This window comes from Pan troglodytes, chromosome 8 (genome assembly GCF_028858775.2).
Source record: "Pan troglodytes isolate AG18354 chromosome 8, NHGRI_mPanTro3-v2.0_pri, whole genome shotgun sequence".
NCBI classification, from domain to species: Eukaryota; Metazoa; Chordata; class Mammalia; order Primates; family Hominidae; genus Pan; species Pan troglodytes.
In genome coordinates, this window is record NC_072406.2 from 95,132,445 (window position 1) to 95,147,144 (window position 14,700).

At 38.3% G+C, this 14,700-nt stretch overlaps 1 protein-coding gene across 12 annotated transcripts in view; it reads left to right on the forward strand.

The window, feature by feature from the left end:
• NRG3 (neuregulin 3) overlaps window positions 1–12,172 on the forward strand; it is a 1,116,866-nt gene extending 1,104,694 nt beyond the window's left edge. For 4 of the 12 annotated variants that reach the window (XM_016918770.4, XM_016918771.4, XM_054660299.2 and 1 more), the window contains 2 exons: window positions 2,460–2,630; window positions 8,615–12,172. In XM_016918770.4, the coding sequence (XP_016774259.3) occupies window positions 2,460–2,630; window positions 8,615–9,122 (679 nt within the window). In that variant the 3' untranslated portion in view covers window positions 9,123–12,172. Of the gene's footprint in view, window positions 1–2,456; window positions 2,631–8,299; window positions 8,372–8,614 lie in introns of all 12 variants that reach the window. The other 8 variants (XM_054660295.2, XM_054660297.2, XM_016918765.4 and 5 more) reach the window with 3 other exon arrangements.
• The last annotated feature ends 2,528 nt before the right edge of the window (window positions 12,173–14,700 follow it).

Sequence of the window (14,700 nt, forward strand, 5' to 3'; positions counted from 1 at the left end):
TGCCAGGCTCCATGCCCCATACTTTGCATACTTCCTGTCTTTAAACCTCCACATCCCATAGCGAACCTAGGAAAATTCTTAAGTAGAATGCTGATATCTTCCTTTTGTCACTCCCTTCTCACTCTGGCAGCTAGTTTCTACCTTTTTTGTTTTCTGCCTTGCCCTGTACACCAAGAGGGCTGCAGGCTCTTATGTCCTCTGGTTTCTGTGGGTTCATTGTGAGGCACAGGCATGAGATAGATGGCAGGGAAGACAGTGAGGTCATGGCACTTGTGTCCCCTTCCTCCCTGCTTGGTTGCCTTCCTTATATCCCTTTTCTGGGGCCATGGAGCCTGCAGTGCGGCCCCCTCCTTACAACTCACTTTCTCTCTGCATTCTGGGAACGGCTCCCTCTCCTTGTCCCTTAAGTCAGAGGGATAATAACAGCTTCCCATAGTAGTCCTGGGGCACAGCAGTCTCATTTATTGCTTTTTTTCCCCTCGAACACTTATCACACTTTTGTTTATAGCAAAATCTCTAACAATGACCCAGGTTAAAGTGCCATCTATGTCTCTCCAGGACTCTGACTGGTACAAGTACCTCCATCAGCATCATGCTTCTAGTAACTAGTTACCTGCAGACCTGAGACTTATACTCAGTTGCAGCCAACTCTAGCATCCAAGGCTTCAGGCCCTGCAGACCCCATCATTGCCACTGGATGGTAGATAAAAGTAGGAAGGCAAGGAAGCAAATTAGCTGTTAGAGAGCTTCTCCAACTTGTGGGCTTAGTGAGCTATCTAGACATCCCTTGTTAGGCATTTGGGGACACACCATATAAGGAATAAAGGTATAGGGGCTAGGCACAGTGGCTCACACCTGTAATCCCAGCACTTTGGGAGGCCTAGGTGGGTGGATCACCTGAGGTCAGGAGTTTGAGACCAGCCTGGCCAACATGGTGAAACCTCATCTCTACTAAAAATACAAAAATTAGCCTGCCATGGTGGGGGACACCTGTAGTCCCAGCTACTTGGGAGGCTGGGGCAGGAGAATCATTTGAACCCGGAGGTAGAGGTTGCAGTGAGCCAAGATCGTGCCACTGCACTTCAGCCTGAGTGACTCTGTCTCAAAAAAAAAAAAAAAAAAAAAAAAAGGAATGAAAGGAATGAAGATATAACAATGAATGTTGCCAGATATGATCTCCTGCTTGCACACATTTAGGAAGTTAATGTTGGCTTGAGGAATATAAAGTTTGATCAGTCACCGTGCCACAACCAAGAAAGTGGCTACTAACACTCAAATATCAGATTTTCAAACTCTAACCTTAAATAATATTTTCAAAGTCCTGTTTTGTATTGACTAAGTAGAATTAACAGTAATATTGATGGAAGAAGTGACATAACCCCAAATAATATGGTAATATGGGTAAAATGTCTTTGAGAGACTGGTTTCTTTAGAACCTTGATAAATTTATTGAAATTTTGAGAATGTTTTCATCTTTCTTTCTATGGTTGTATTGATATTTACAGAGTTAAATGAGAATGCAGCACAGAATTCTCAGTTCCTTTATTATTTGAGCACTGCAGAACCAGTGTGACCGCATAAACTAGCATCTCGTGGAATGTCTACACATGAGCAAAGTTCTCCTCACCAGTCTACAGTAGGGTCAATTCAGTGGGGTGGAGATGGGAATGGATATGGAACAGGTAATGAGTCTCATCAGCAATGGATTTTTATAGAGTCTAGTTCTTTTCTGTGCATAATCTATGTAGGAATTCTCAGTTTGTTAAGGCCTGTGGTATAACCCACTTACATGTTTTGCTCATTGATGGCATCTATAAACATATAGTTATTTAGGTATTTGGATGTATGAGTCAAATAAAATATATAATCAGATGTTTATTAAAAGCAAACTCAGAAGAAAAATAATTTAGTTTGTCAAGATTGATTAAAATCTGAGGTAGTGAACAGGGAATTTAACACATATGTTAATGAGAAAATGCCAATTAAAAGTTGTTAATTTTATCGCTAATAAGTGAATTTTTTCCCCATATCCCTTCTGGGCTTACTGTGTTCAGTTTTTGTCAGTGTCTCATAAGAAGGCTATTTTTATTTCTATTAGAGAGACAGCTATGATGGCTTGGATAATCAGGATGGATGGGAATGAGGAGCTTGAGAATTCCTTAAGTTCACCTCTTACCTTGGCTGGAAAGTTGCAATGATTTTCATCAGTCGTGCTCTAACCCAGAAAGCCAGAAATCCAGGAACTTCCCTTTTTCTCAGTGTCTCCAAAGGTAAAATGGATTGGGCTATTCCTGATCTCATTCTACCACATATACTTCATTCAGGGATGGCCCTGGCCTAGAACTTTGAGAATTTGGGGTGCAGATTCAGTGTTTGCAAAGCTTGAGCAGCCACCTGTGAGGTTATTGCTATGATGTCTTTTGTTTGTTTGTTTGTCTGTTTTCATTCCACCCCAGCAGGAGTCTATCCTCTTGCTGCAGCCCAGGGCAAAGAAGTGGCATGCTCCATAGGAATGCCTTCAGAAGGACACCCCCGTCACCCCGAAGTAGGCTAGGTGGAATTGTGGGACCAGCATATCAGCAACTCGAAGAATCAAGGATCCCAGACCAGGATACGATACCTTGCCAAGGGTAGGTCTTAAAACAGCAGTGGAATTTAGGGAGGGTGTCTTTAATGCCATAGCTTTAAGTTAAGTTTTAAGTTCCTTGGGGTTTTATTCATTGATTTATTCATTAACTGGCTATATATGCTTACTGCCATCTTTGTTCTACAAAAAGTGAACCAACTTTGATGTATAGTTGTGATGGAAATAGGTATCAGGGAAACATTAGATTAGAAAGAAATATAACTAGGAAGAAAGTAAGTGTAGCTCTCTAGGCAATATGTTATTAGATCATTTGCTAATACAACTGGAAATTTGTCTTTGATTTAAAAAATCAAAGGAGGATTAAAGTGTTCCTTCATCTGCAGATTAGAAAAAGGACCGAATTCTCTGATAAGTATTGTGAACAATACGCTAAACAATAACTCATGGCATACGTACAGTATCTGCTTCCCCTGAGCTTGAATGTAGAATTTGGGTCAATGTTGAGAGTGTAAAGTCAAAGTACAACTTACTGAACTCATATATGCAAGTTAGGGGTAGACGGGTGGGCTTTGGACACCATTGCTGCTGCTCTTTACAGTGCAAAAGGTATCTCTTCCTCTGGTGGACACAGATCCATAGAGGCCTCAAAGCATGGTGAGCTGAGTACAGGATGAATGTTAACCATTATCCACGTAGTTGGCATAAACTGCCCAACTAAACATGCGATCCTTGCTTAAACTGACTGGAATTCAAATCCCATCTCTGCTCCTTACTACTAGTGTGACTTTGATAATATTTTATGATGTGGTCTTAGATGCTCTTATCTATAAATTGAGAAAAATAGACCAGACGCACTGGCTCACACCCATAGTCCCAGCACTTTGGGAGGCTGAGGCATGCAGATCACTTGAGTTCAGGAGTTTGAGACCAGCCTGGGCAACATGGCAAAACCCCATCTCTAACAAAAATACAAAAAATTAGCTGGGCATGGTAGTGTGTGCCTGTGGTCCCAGCTGCTTGGGAGGCTGAGGTGGCAGGATCCTTTGAGCCTCAGAGGTGGAGGCTATACTGAGTGCAGATGGTGCTACTGGACTCCAACCTGGGTGACAGAGTGAGACCCTATCTCAAAAAAGAAAAAAAAAATACAAATAATTGAGTAAAATAATATCAACCCCCTGAAGATTGTTGGGCAGATGTTTAAAAATTATGTGTGTAAAGAGTTTGTAGTAGACACACAGTAAGCAGAGAAGTGGTACTGGTATTTATTGTCACAGTAATTGTTATAATTTTTTCAGCAATTTCAAGTGCAATGCAATCAGGGTTTACTCTAGAAATTTCAGAAATCACTTCCCTCACTCAAGCCAGGTTCTTGTGGCTCTGTTTTTATCTCTCTGAACAAGCCAAGCCAGGTTTCTATGCTGCTTTGGCCTGGATGATTTTTCCAGACTGTCTCTATCAGGCTAAAGATCAAAACAGGGGTTAGGTCTAGCACAGAGCCTCACGTTTCTCTTTTCATATGGGCATGGGATATATGGAGCAGTGTCCTGTCTAACAAAGATCAGCAACAGATTTCTTAAGGAAAACTGGAAGATAGGAAATAAATGGCCGGTGGCTAGGTTTTATAATTTTGAAGCAATTCCAAATGGACTGTAAAAGGCATTTGGTACAGATTTAGGGTGACAGTTGCAAAGTAAACACAACAGCCAAGGGGTTCAAAATGTATAATGCGAGTCAAGAAGCAGTTTGCATTTCTCTTGGTCTTATCTGTGGAAAAGCAGGCTTGCATTTAACCCATAATTATAATTGATCATGTTTCATAGTGCCTTTTCCATGTAAATAACTAATGATGCCTCTTATTAATGAATATGACTATATACATATACATAAACTCCCTGGGATGAATGTTACAAGAACAAGTGAGGGAAAATCAACTTCAGAGATTTTGTGAGTGGACAAAAAACCCAGCTCATGCTGGCCTTTTTTTTCTATTGGGCACTGTTATGACCATCTTTCCATATGTTCGATTAGTAAGGGTGCTTGGAACCTATGCCAGGCTCAAGCTTGAACAATGCACATATCATCAGGGGCTCAGAGATCTCATTACATGTTCAGGCAATGCTTTGCTTTTTTAACCTCCTGGGAGACTCACTTATTTTCTGCGTGGTGGTGGTTTTGTTTTGGTTCAGTCACTATTGGGTTGGAATATTCTCTCCAGTTGCCTGGCCACAGGTATTTTCCCATGTGTGATATCCACCAGATGTTGATAAATGGTGACTCTAAGTATAAGTCACTGTACACCCAGCACAATGAATCTCAGGGAGCAATCTCATTCTCAGTTCTTAAAAACAGCCATTTTCCACTCCCTGGGGACTGACTGTCTCTCTGGACTGGAAATGGGATTGGTAATAGAATTTCACAGCTAAAGGCCCTCCTTAAATCTGGCCCCAGCCTGGAGGAGGGGGAAATGAATTTGCAAGAGCCATCAGCCATCTGCTCCTTGTTTACCAAGCAAGTGGGCGCTGTCTATGACAGTTAGGCTTCCAACGTATGTGGCTTCTTTCCTTGGCAAGAACTTCAGCCCAGCTTGAACCTAACATCGATCTTATTGTAGCCTGGGGAAGGAGTGAGGTGGAGAGGAGATTCTTGAGGAAACTTTGTCATGACTGGATCCCTGGTCAATGACAGCCATGGTAATGGCTCACAGAATTTGAACTGTATCATGTCAGGAAAATCAAGCTAATGTATTCATATGCCAGACAAAAAGAGATGGAATCACAAAAGTTAGATTCACACCTTAAAAGCAGATAAAATTCAAAATGTACTGAATACCTACCACACCTAGCTAGCAACTTTATATACTTCTCTTCAGTTATTCTTTAGAAATATTATTGATAAGCACATTAAGGATATCAGAGTTTAAATGGCTAGCCCAACGTGACATACACAGTCCTGTGTAAAAGAGCTGCGATTGAATACTGGCTTTTCTGACTAAATAAACCACTAAATCAACAAGGAATGTGAAGAAAAATCACATTTATGGCTGATCATTTGTAAACGGAATATCTAATTTTATGGCTTCAGAGGGAAGCGTGGATGCCTTCAAAATAGTGTGTTCATTCATTTTCATGTGCCCTAGGAACTGAGATGGTTTGGAGTCGCCTAGAGAAACACAAATTCCTTAGCCTGACTCATGAATGACTGGGAACCAAACCAAGTGACTAATAGTTGGAATCTTTCTTCTTTAAAAGAATGCTTCGACTCACATAGTTACAGACAAGATGCATTTGTAATTTCTTTGTTGAGGATGAGAGGAAGACTGGCCCAAAGTGAAATGATAAGCTCATGGACCGAACTTGTGGAAGCATCATTGGCCCTCAAGAGATACAGAACTTTGAATCCTCTGACTCAGAATCACATCTAGAAATTTAGCTCTCACTTAAACTTCTGCTGGAATACCAGTGGTGAGACACTCACATCATCTCTGGGGGGAAGTGAGGCTTGCCACTGTGTCTCTGGTAGAACAGGGCAGAGACATTATTTCAATTAGTCCTCAGAAAAATTTCCCCTCCCTCTGAGCAATCAAGTTAGTGTTACTACCTGATTGTTTTAATTGATGGCAAAATTAAAGTGAGGCTGCCATTTGTCTGAGATTCCAGAGCATATAGTAATTTTGGAACTTGAAATCATGTCTAATTCAGAACAAAATCACAGTTAGGAAAGTTCTCATTGTTTACAGCTCATCTTCATGTCATGGTAACATTTTAAATTTCAGTTGTTACCAGTCATGTGTTCAAAGCCTGACTTGGGAAGTGACATCTAATAGTCCACTGCAATTCCTCTTTCTCATCTAAATCCTTTAGTCAGTCCTCTGGCATATGAGAAGAACCCTCAAAGTTTGGCGTGAATTGCCTTTGATTATGTCTTAGTCATGCCACATAGTTGACTTGTTGAATTTATATTCTCTAAGATATTTGCACCTTTTTTCAACTGTTTAGACCCAAGTGTAAGAATTTTTACCTGTCACCATCGCACATCAACTTACCAGATTCTACCTGCTGGTATATACCCTGATGAGATTTGTGGGAAATGCTATCCTGGCTACATTTTTTGTCTCTGTTTCACTGGTGAACTTGACAGGCAGACTTTCTATATTTTCATACATACAAATCATGCTAACAAGATGGTGCCGAGAGCGAAACAAAAACCTGAAATTTGTTTCTTTACTTCTTGTTGAAATTGATTTATTGATTTGAACTTTTAGGCTCATATTTTCAGCTCATATATTTTAGGCTCATATTTCTCATATAACGCTAATGAGAATGGAGTAATATTCCCCAAGAATTTCCAAATATGTAGCTGTGCAGTTTGTATGAATAAAGATTACATATCCCCAAAAAGGTATTCTGGTTCCCCTTAGGATAGTCGTTCATTAGCAACCTCTAACATTGACAGTAACAATTAGAATAAGACAACTTGGGTTTAAATTCTCTGTGTGACACATACTAAAGATATAATTTTGGGAAAGTCATTTGAGTACCTCTTAGTCTATTTTGCGCACCCATTAAATGATAATAATAAATAAACTACAAGGTTTTTAAAAAATAAAATGAGTTAATTGGAGGTGAAAGTGATTTTTACAAGCACTGTACAGATGTTAGCTGTTGTTATTAAGTCTTAAAATAGACATTAAGTAGGATATAAAGGGAGAGTTTACCTTGAAGATTTGTTTATGTATTCATGTGTTCACTCAGTTCAAGTGTATTGATTACCAACTCTGTATTAGGCACAGTAAGAGAGGATGAGCCTATAAAGGCCTAAATCTCTTCCCTGTTTGTGTTCACTATCTGGTGGAAAGACCTCTAATTTGCTTCCATCATGTCCTTACAATAAAGATTTGTATTTAGTGTGCAACACACTGCATTGCAATTATTATCTACATGTATAAACATGATTTTCATTTACATAATAATGGCAGTCGAGGAAAGGAGATTTATTGTATGGAAGGTTGATATGTTTAAATTGTGTCAAAATTTGAATGTTTAATGTTTAAATTAGGGACAAATAACTAAGAAATAGAATAAAACACTACTGTTCAAGTTCCAAAACCCCATTTTTTATAAATCTGCTATGTACCTGTCCCATTTTCTGTCATGGAACAGCACAGAGGAGACAGATTTACTAGCCCTGAACAGGCAAGAAGAGATCTTAGAAGATTCTGCTATATTCAAATGACTTGCAATGGCATATTGGCATTCTTGACAAGCCCTTGCCATGGACCAAAGACCTACTTTACTTGGTTTCTTGGTTACTTGGTTGTAAGGAAAGATGCTAGATGGGTAGAAGCCCTGTGGAACCCACTTCATATTCATCCCCAGGCAGGTAGAGGAATTGTTAGCCTCCCATTCCCACCGGCTGGCTCAGCAATCTGGCAGTGAGGTGGTTCCTTTAGAGCACAGTGCCAGTGGAAATTGGATTTGGATCCCCTAAAATCAGTGTGAAGCAGAAAAACTCGTGATTGTAATACCTGGATGCTTAATATTGGGCTTCTTGATTGGCTTTGACTAGGGTGGCCACAACAAGTCTACTGGACTAACCCAGGGCTGAGAGGGTGGTCGAGTTGATGGAGTGGACTAATGCCATTATGGGTGTCCTGTTTGTCACAATGGAAAGGCCACACTTACCTGCTCAATCCCCATTTACTTTGTATTCTAGGATAGAGGTCAGGAAGACTATATCCCACCTGCCTATACAGCTGTGGTGTGTTGAAAGACCCCTGGACTTAAAGTAAGAAGATCTGGGTTTGAGTCTCAGTCTGTCACTTATTTTCTGTGTGACCTTGGGCAAGTCACTTCACCTATCTGAGCTTCAGTTTACTTCTCTGTTTAACTGGGAACCTATTATCCGTCTCATGGGGTTGCTGTGAGAATTCAGTGAGATGGTGCATGTGAAAAGTGCTTTGTGGATTGAGTATTGCTCTAACAAAGCCCAGTAGAAAGCAGAAGGAGTAACACTGTGTTTCTTTTTCAGGTATTCATCCAATGGTTTAAAAACCCAACGAAATACATCAATAAATATGCAACTGCCTTCAAGAGAGACCAACCCCTATTTTAATAGCTTGGAGCAAAAGAACCTGGTGGGCTATTCATCCACAAGGGCCAGTTCTGTGCCCATCATCCCTTCAGTGGGTTTAGAGGAAACCTGCCTGCAAATGCCAGGGATTTCTGAAGTCAAAAGCATCAAATGGTGCAAAAACTCCTATTCAGCTGACGTTGTCAATGTGAGTATTCCAGTCAGCGATTGTCTTATAGCAGAACAACAAGAAGTGAAAATATTGCTAGAAACTGTCCAGGAGCAGATCCGAATTCTGACTGATGCCAGACGGTCAGAAGACTACGAACTGGCCAGCGTAGAAACTGAGGACAGTGCAAGCGAAAACACAGCCTTTCTCCCCCTGAGTCCCACAGCCAAATCAGAACGAGAGGCGCAATTTGTCTTAAGAAATGAAATACAAAGAGACTCTGCATTGACCAAGTGACTTGAGATGTAGGAATCTGTGCATTCTATGCTTTGCTCAACAGGAAAGAGAGGAAATCAAATACAAATTATTTATATGCATTAATTTAAGAGCATCTACTTAGAAGAAACCAAATAGTCTATCGCCCTCATATCATAGTGTTTTTTAACAAAATATTTTTTTAAGGGAAAGAAATGTTTCAGGAGGGATAAAGCTTACCATTAAAGCTTTTGGGTAGAATTCTGAATCCAATTTCGGTTAGTCCCAACACTGTCCTCTTTGGCTCTTAGAAGATGTGGGCAATTCAGACCCTTGGCCCCACAGTGCCAGTGTCTCATTAAAAAACACTGGCAGTTACCTGGTTTCAAAAAGAGGAGAGCTGCATCCCGCAGGTGGATGCACCAGTGAGCAGGTGGCCCTTGCCATTTGGCTTGCCAGTCCCAAGCCCTAAATTTCTATTCACCCAATAGCCTCATCACAGGTTATGTCATGTCGACACATGTAGTGTTTTCTATTTGATTTTTGGAGAATGCCACAAAAGACTCTGCAATGGGAAGGAGGACAGGAGATAGAAGGAGAAACCGGGGGCAATCTTAGCTACTCTTGTGTGCCACCTTCCTCTGAGATTTGAATGCACAGATCTCAGCTGGAGGTATGAAATTATTACAGAAAAAGAGACAAAAAAATCACTATATCGTGTCACTAAAATCATGCTAATAGAAATGTTTTTCCTTGAGATTGTTTAGAGGCTCTGGAGGAGCGTTTCTCAGTTTTTGTGTGCCTGTGTGCACATGTGTGTGCGAGCGTGTGTGTGTGTGGACTTGCTCACGCGGGCACATATGCTGTAAGCACATGTGTTCATTGTGCGTATGTGTGTGCATGTGTGCGCGTATTACGCTTGCTAAAATTTGTTCTGAAACATCAGGGAATCTAATATTCAGAAAAAGTATTTCCCTCTTAGATCTTTTCACTTTAAATTTTTCCATTAAGTATAAAGTTCAGTTAGTTCTTAAATCAAGGTCACTTGCATGGTGGGGTCATATAAAACTCTTGACGCTGTCTAGACCATTTTCTGATGTGAATACTTTTGAGAGGATCAACTATTGGCTCATTAATGATATCAGTATCATAAGGTGAGTTCATCGAGGATGTGAGTTTATTTTGAATCATGCCTACTTAAATTATTAATACAAGACAATTAACAAATTGACAGTTACCATTTGCTTTCTCGTCATCCTCATTACTATTTATTTTATAGCAAGTCTACTCTGTGTGGACCAAGGCTTTGGCTTCTGTGGTTAGTATGGGAAGAACAAATTGTTGAAATAAAAATGCCCAGACTATTCAGTTCACAAGAAGCCCCCCAAAAGAACAGTAAATTGTGTTGTATGTTCATTTGGAATAAAGCAATATTTTTACCACTGCTAAGGTGAACTGAAACCTCTCCTGAAGATTTGTCTGTTTATTTACCCTCACTTTCATGGGACATATGAGGAAATTAGTGTTCACATATCCAGTCTTTTTCCAATTATTGGTGGTGTTGAGTTGTTATGTTTACACTGTTTTAAATAAAAAGGCACCGTATTTGAAAGCATAAAAGATTTCTTTTACTGCAGTTTTGGAAAACCTTGGTTAAAATCTCTTTGTGGAAGACACAGTCCATGGAGAAGGAATGTAACTATTTCTGAGTCAAGCAGTAAATATATACAATTATTATTTCAGGTTAAGTTGTTTCTGTTGAAAATACATTGCAAATTGCTCCTTGGGAACATCAGTTATTAGTAGACATATTGTCATCCAGAAAAAAGAAAGAGCACTATGTATTTATCAGAACTACTTAATAGAAATTCAAAGTCTGAGATGTTGAAACACTTTGGTAAAAATGCATTTTACATTTAACAAAACGTGTGTGATATTTATTATTTGTTCTGTTACAGTTCCATTGTTTTGAATATGGAGGTAATATTGGTAGAATTTCAAAAGATTATTATAAATTTGTAATGTCTAGATCATCTAAGTTCTCATTTAAAAATATTATATCTGTGGGAACATTTTAGAAAATGGTCTTAAAAACTAACAGATCTATAAAAACCCGATAAGTTGAGCATCCAGTATGTCATTGTGTTGAAATTTGAAATTTATCACAATTATCAAACACCTGGAAGGCCTCACAACTTTGTTGAAGTCAACCTTGTTCTTGTTTTTTTTTTTTTTTTTTTTTTTAACTAAAATGTTATACTTGCTTATCTGGAAGATTGGTTCTGAATTTACCATTAAGAAGTTATATGCTGTGTGACTCACTGCAGTTATTCTAAGATATTGTCTACAGTGAAAACATTAAGATTGTCAATGAAACTTATGTCTTGGTCTAACCCCTTTTAAAAAATATGAAAAACTGTGTTATGTGATTATAACCCCACCCCCCATGTATTCTAAAAAAGCATTAATAATCTGGCAAATCCACTGGCAGTCTGATATAAAGTTTAGAGATACAATTACTCCCTTAATTAGTAGTCAAGATAAAACCCTCCATAAGTAATCTATATTAATGGTTAGTTTTTAGTGGTCATTTGTCTCCTTTAGGAATGTGATGCTTTCCTATGAAAAGTATTCAAGCTCAAAATTTACATCATTGGGTACCAGCTGACAAGTGCTGATGGCATCAGTACTTTCAAAGGGAATCTAACATGGAAAACACCTGGAACCATCAGTACTTGATCCTTCAAGCTCATGTGCTTATTTCAACAAAACACATTTGATTTTGTTTCATTTTCCTTGTCTTTATTATGCGAATATATATTTGGAAATTTGTAATTAAATACGCTCCATATTCATTATTTACTGGAGAATGGATGGTACCTGCTATTTTTTTTACTTTGACTCATTTTCTGATATGCCTTTTTGTTTTGTAAAGCATATGTTATTCTAATTTGCCTGTGACTACTGTGGGATGCCATTCAAAATATGTGAGCAATCTTATAATGACGAGAAATAGTAGAAATGATTTTGGAAAATTAGCATCAAAATTTTACTCCTTAATTTCCTATGTATATTAAATGCTCTGTGTTTTATACTCTAGCCCAATATCTCCCTTGCTATGGGTTAAAAACTGAATATTTGTAAATTTATCACACCTCCAATGATTTACATCATTTCTAAGTAGCAATGGCAAAGTTGTCTAGAGGAGGAAGAGTGTTGTATATAGGACTTCACAAGTTAACCTGTATTGATCATATTAATGAATCAGACCTACTAAAAAAGAGAACAGAAGAGCCAAGCAGACTTCAAGAGAGTGCCCATTGGCTTCTGGATTGAATGACAGCTACAATTTGAGTGAGGCCTCGGGTGCCCATGGCTAAGGCTATCGGTAACAAGATCTCTACCAGAATATGTCTGATGGATGCCACAGTCATGCACACCAATCTTGCAGTATGGTGCTATAGGGAGCACTGACTTCGTAAGTCTGTGTGTTGGGGCAGAAGGAATAGTGGTCCCTTTGATTCCAGCCCCATAAACCAGAAAATACTGCACTGAAACAAGGGCTGTGAAACATTCCTCAAGTAAGTATACAGCCAACCTAGGAACGCAGTAGGAGGGGTGGGATTTTTATTTGATCTTTTGGTATCTGGGAGACATTTTATATATAAAGAATACTTTTTTATTATTATTCAAATGTATAGATTCTATGTTTTCAACGGATAGCATGTCTATACTGTGTTTGTACTCTTGTCTTCAGAAATTCAGTCCTCATCTAGGCAAAACCAGCACAAGGTTTCAAGGCTGTTCTCAGTTTTAAATGCATCCCAATATGCCCCAGGAAATGAAGCCTTTAAATAAGCTTTATCTCTTCCTAGTTTATTATTTCTTTCCCTTTTAAAGAAATAGTGAGGGTAAAAGATGAAATTCACTCCTTTAGAGCCACAATATTCTCTTATAATCTGTTTCCTACTGTAACCACACATACACACGCACACACACACACACATAAATTTATATTAAATTTGTGAGTTGAATATCTTAGTACTTTTACTTCTGTTTAATTTGACAAACATCAAAGCGATTGCCTCATGGAATGCCAATGAAATCAAAGCATTTAGAGACAAGCCAACTTGGCAACGTTTTGATCATATAGGCATTTTTCAGTTCCTTCTCTTTTTTATGCAAGCAGAAATAATCTTGGGTTAGAAAATTCACAAGATCCTAGAATAACATCTCTGCTAGATTATCTCTTAGAAATGAACATCTAAAATGAGTGTAAATGATTGTTGTCCTTGTAGTGTATAATGTTCTCAAATATATTTTTTTATAAATTTAAACATAGCTTCTCCCAGAGGTGCCTAAACAGGTGCCTTTGCTTCTGGTACCCATTAAACTTCAATAAGGACAGAGTGTGTGTGTTGGGGGGAAAGGGGATGCTGAGGGCTAATGTTGCATACTCCAGTGAAGATAATAGCAGGGGTAACCAGATGTAATCTTAATAAAATAGAGAACAGCTTTCTAGTACTTTCATCATTTTTTTGTCATGAATACCTGTATTGATTGCACGTGTACTGTTGACTATGAAAGAATTAATTGTGTTTGTGATAGCAAACAATCTCTCATTGTTGGAAATGAATTAGAAAATATTTTCTATTGAAAGTTGTCTTTCTGAAAACTTATACCTTATCTACACATAAGACTAGTTTCATGACCTCATCCGTCAAATAAGGTGGATGACAATTTATCTCTGATTTCTCTTCCAAATTGACGGCTTGTTTTCCAGTCCTTCTAACCCAGACTTTATCTGGTCACCTGTCATTCTTTCACTTGAACACAAGTCTTTACAAAATTGATGGCTGTACGTCTATCTCACTAAGGCTCAAAAATAGAACCTGTATATCTATCAATGGATAATATTTGCATTTATAATATCACATTTAATTTCCATAGAGAAAAATACAGGATTGTTTTTGTGGTTGTTGTTAATGTAAATTTACCTCAGACAGGTAATAAAAAAAAGGGATGGACAAGAAAATACCCAATTCCAAAGCTTGAAAACAAAGGCCAAAATTTGCCCCAGAATTTTTTAAGAAAATGTGATGAATTATCAAAGACAGAACAAGGGGCTCTCTAGAGAAGGCATGAGACCTTGAAGATGTCCTTCTCTTACAGAGGCAGTGGACACACCCTCATTGGATATTCATAAATACAAGATACTTATTGATATTCTCAATTATTTGCATGTCAAACTTAATATAAAGTCTCCTACCAATACTGAATAAATTATCTGGAAATACTTTCACATCATGGTTTAAAATAATCCTATCTCTGGGAGCAGGATAGACAAAAGCAATGCAGGGTTTACTTGCATATTTACTTTTGATTGTAATTGCTGTTTTTGACAAATTAATATTTATATGCTCTTTCAGTAGCATCCTGACTAGCACTAATTATTCAATATATAATGTGTCTTGGTAAAGATCCCAAAGTCTGAATTCCTTAGCCTTCAATAAAACAATATAAAATGTTAAAATACTTGACCCAAAGACAGTAAATTGAAGTTAATTTTTTTAAATTATAAGAAGTCAATGTAGTATTTTACCAAATTGATTTTTTTAAA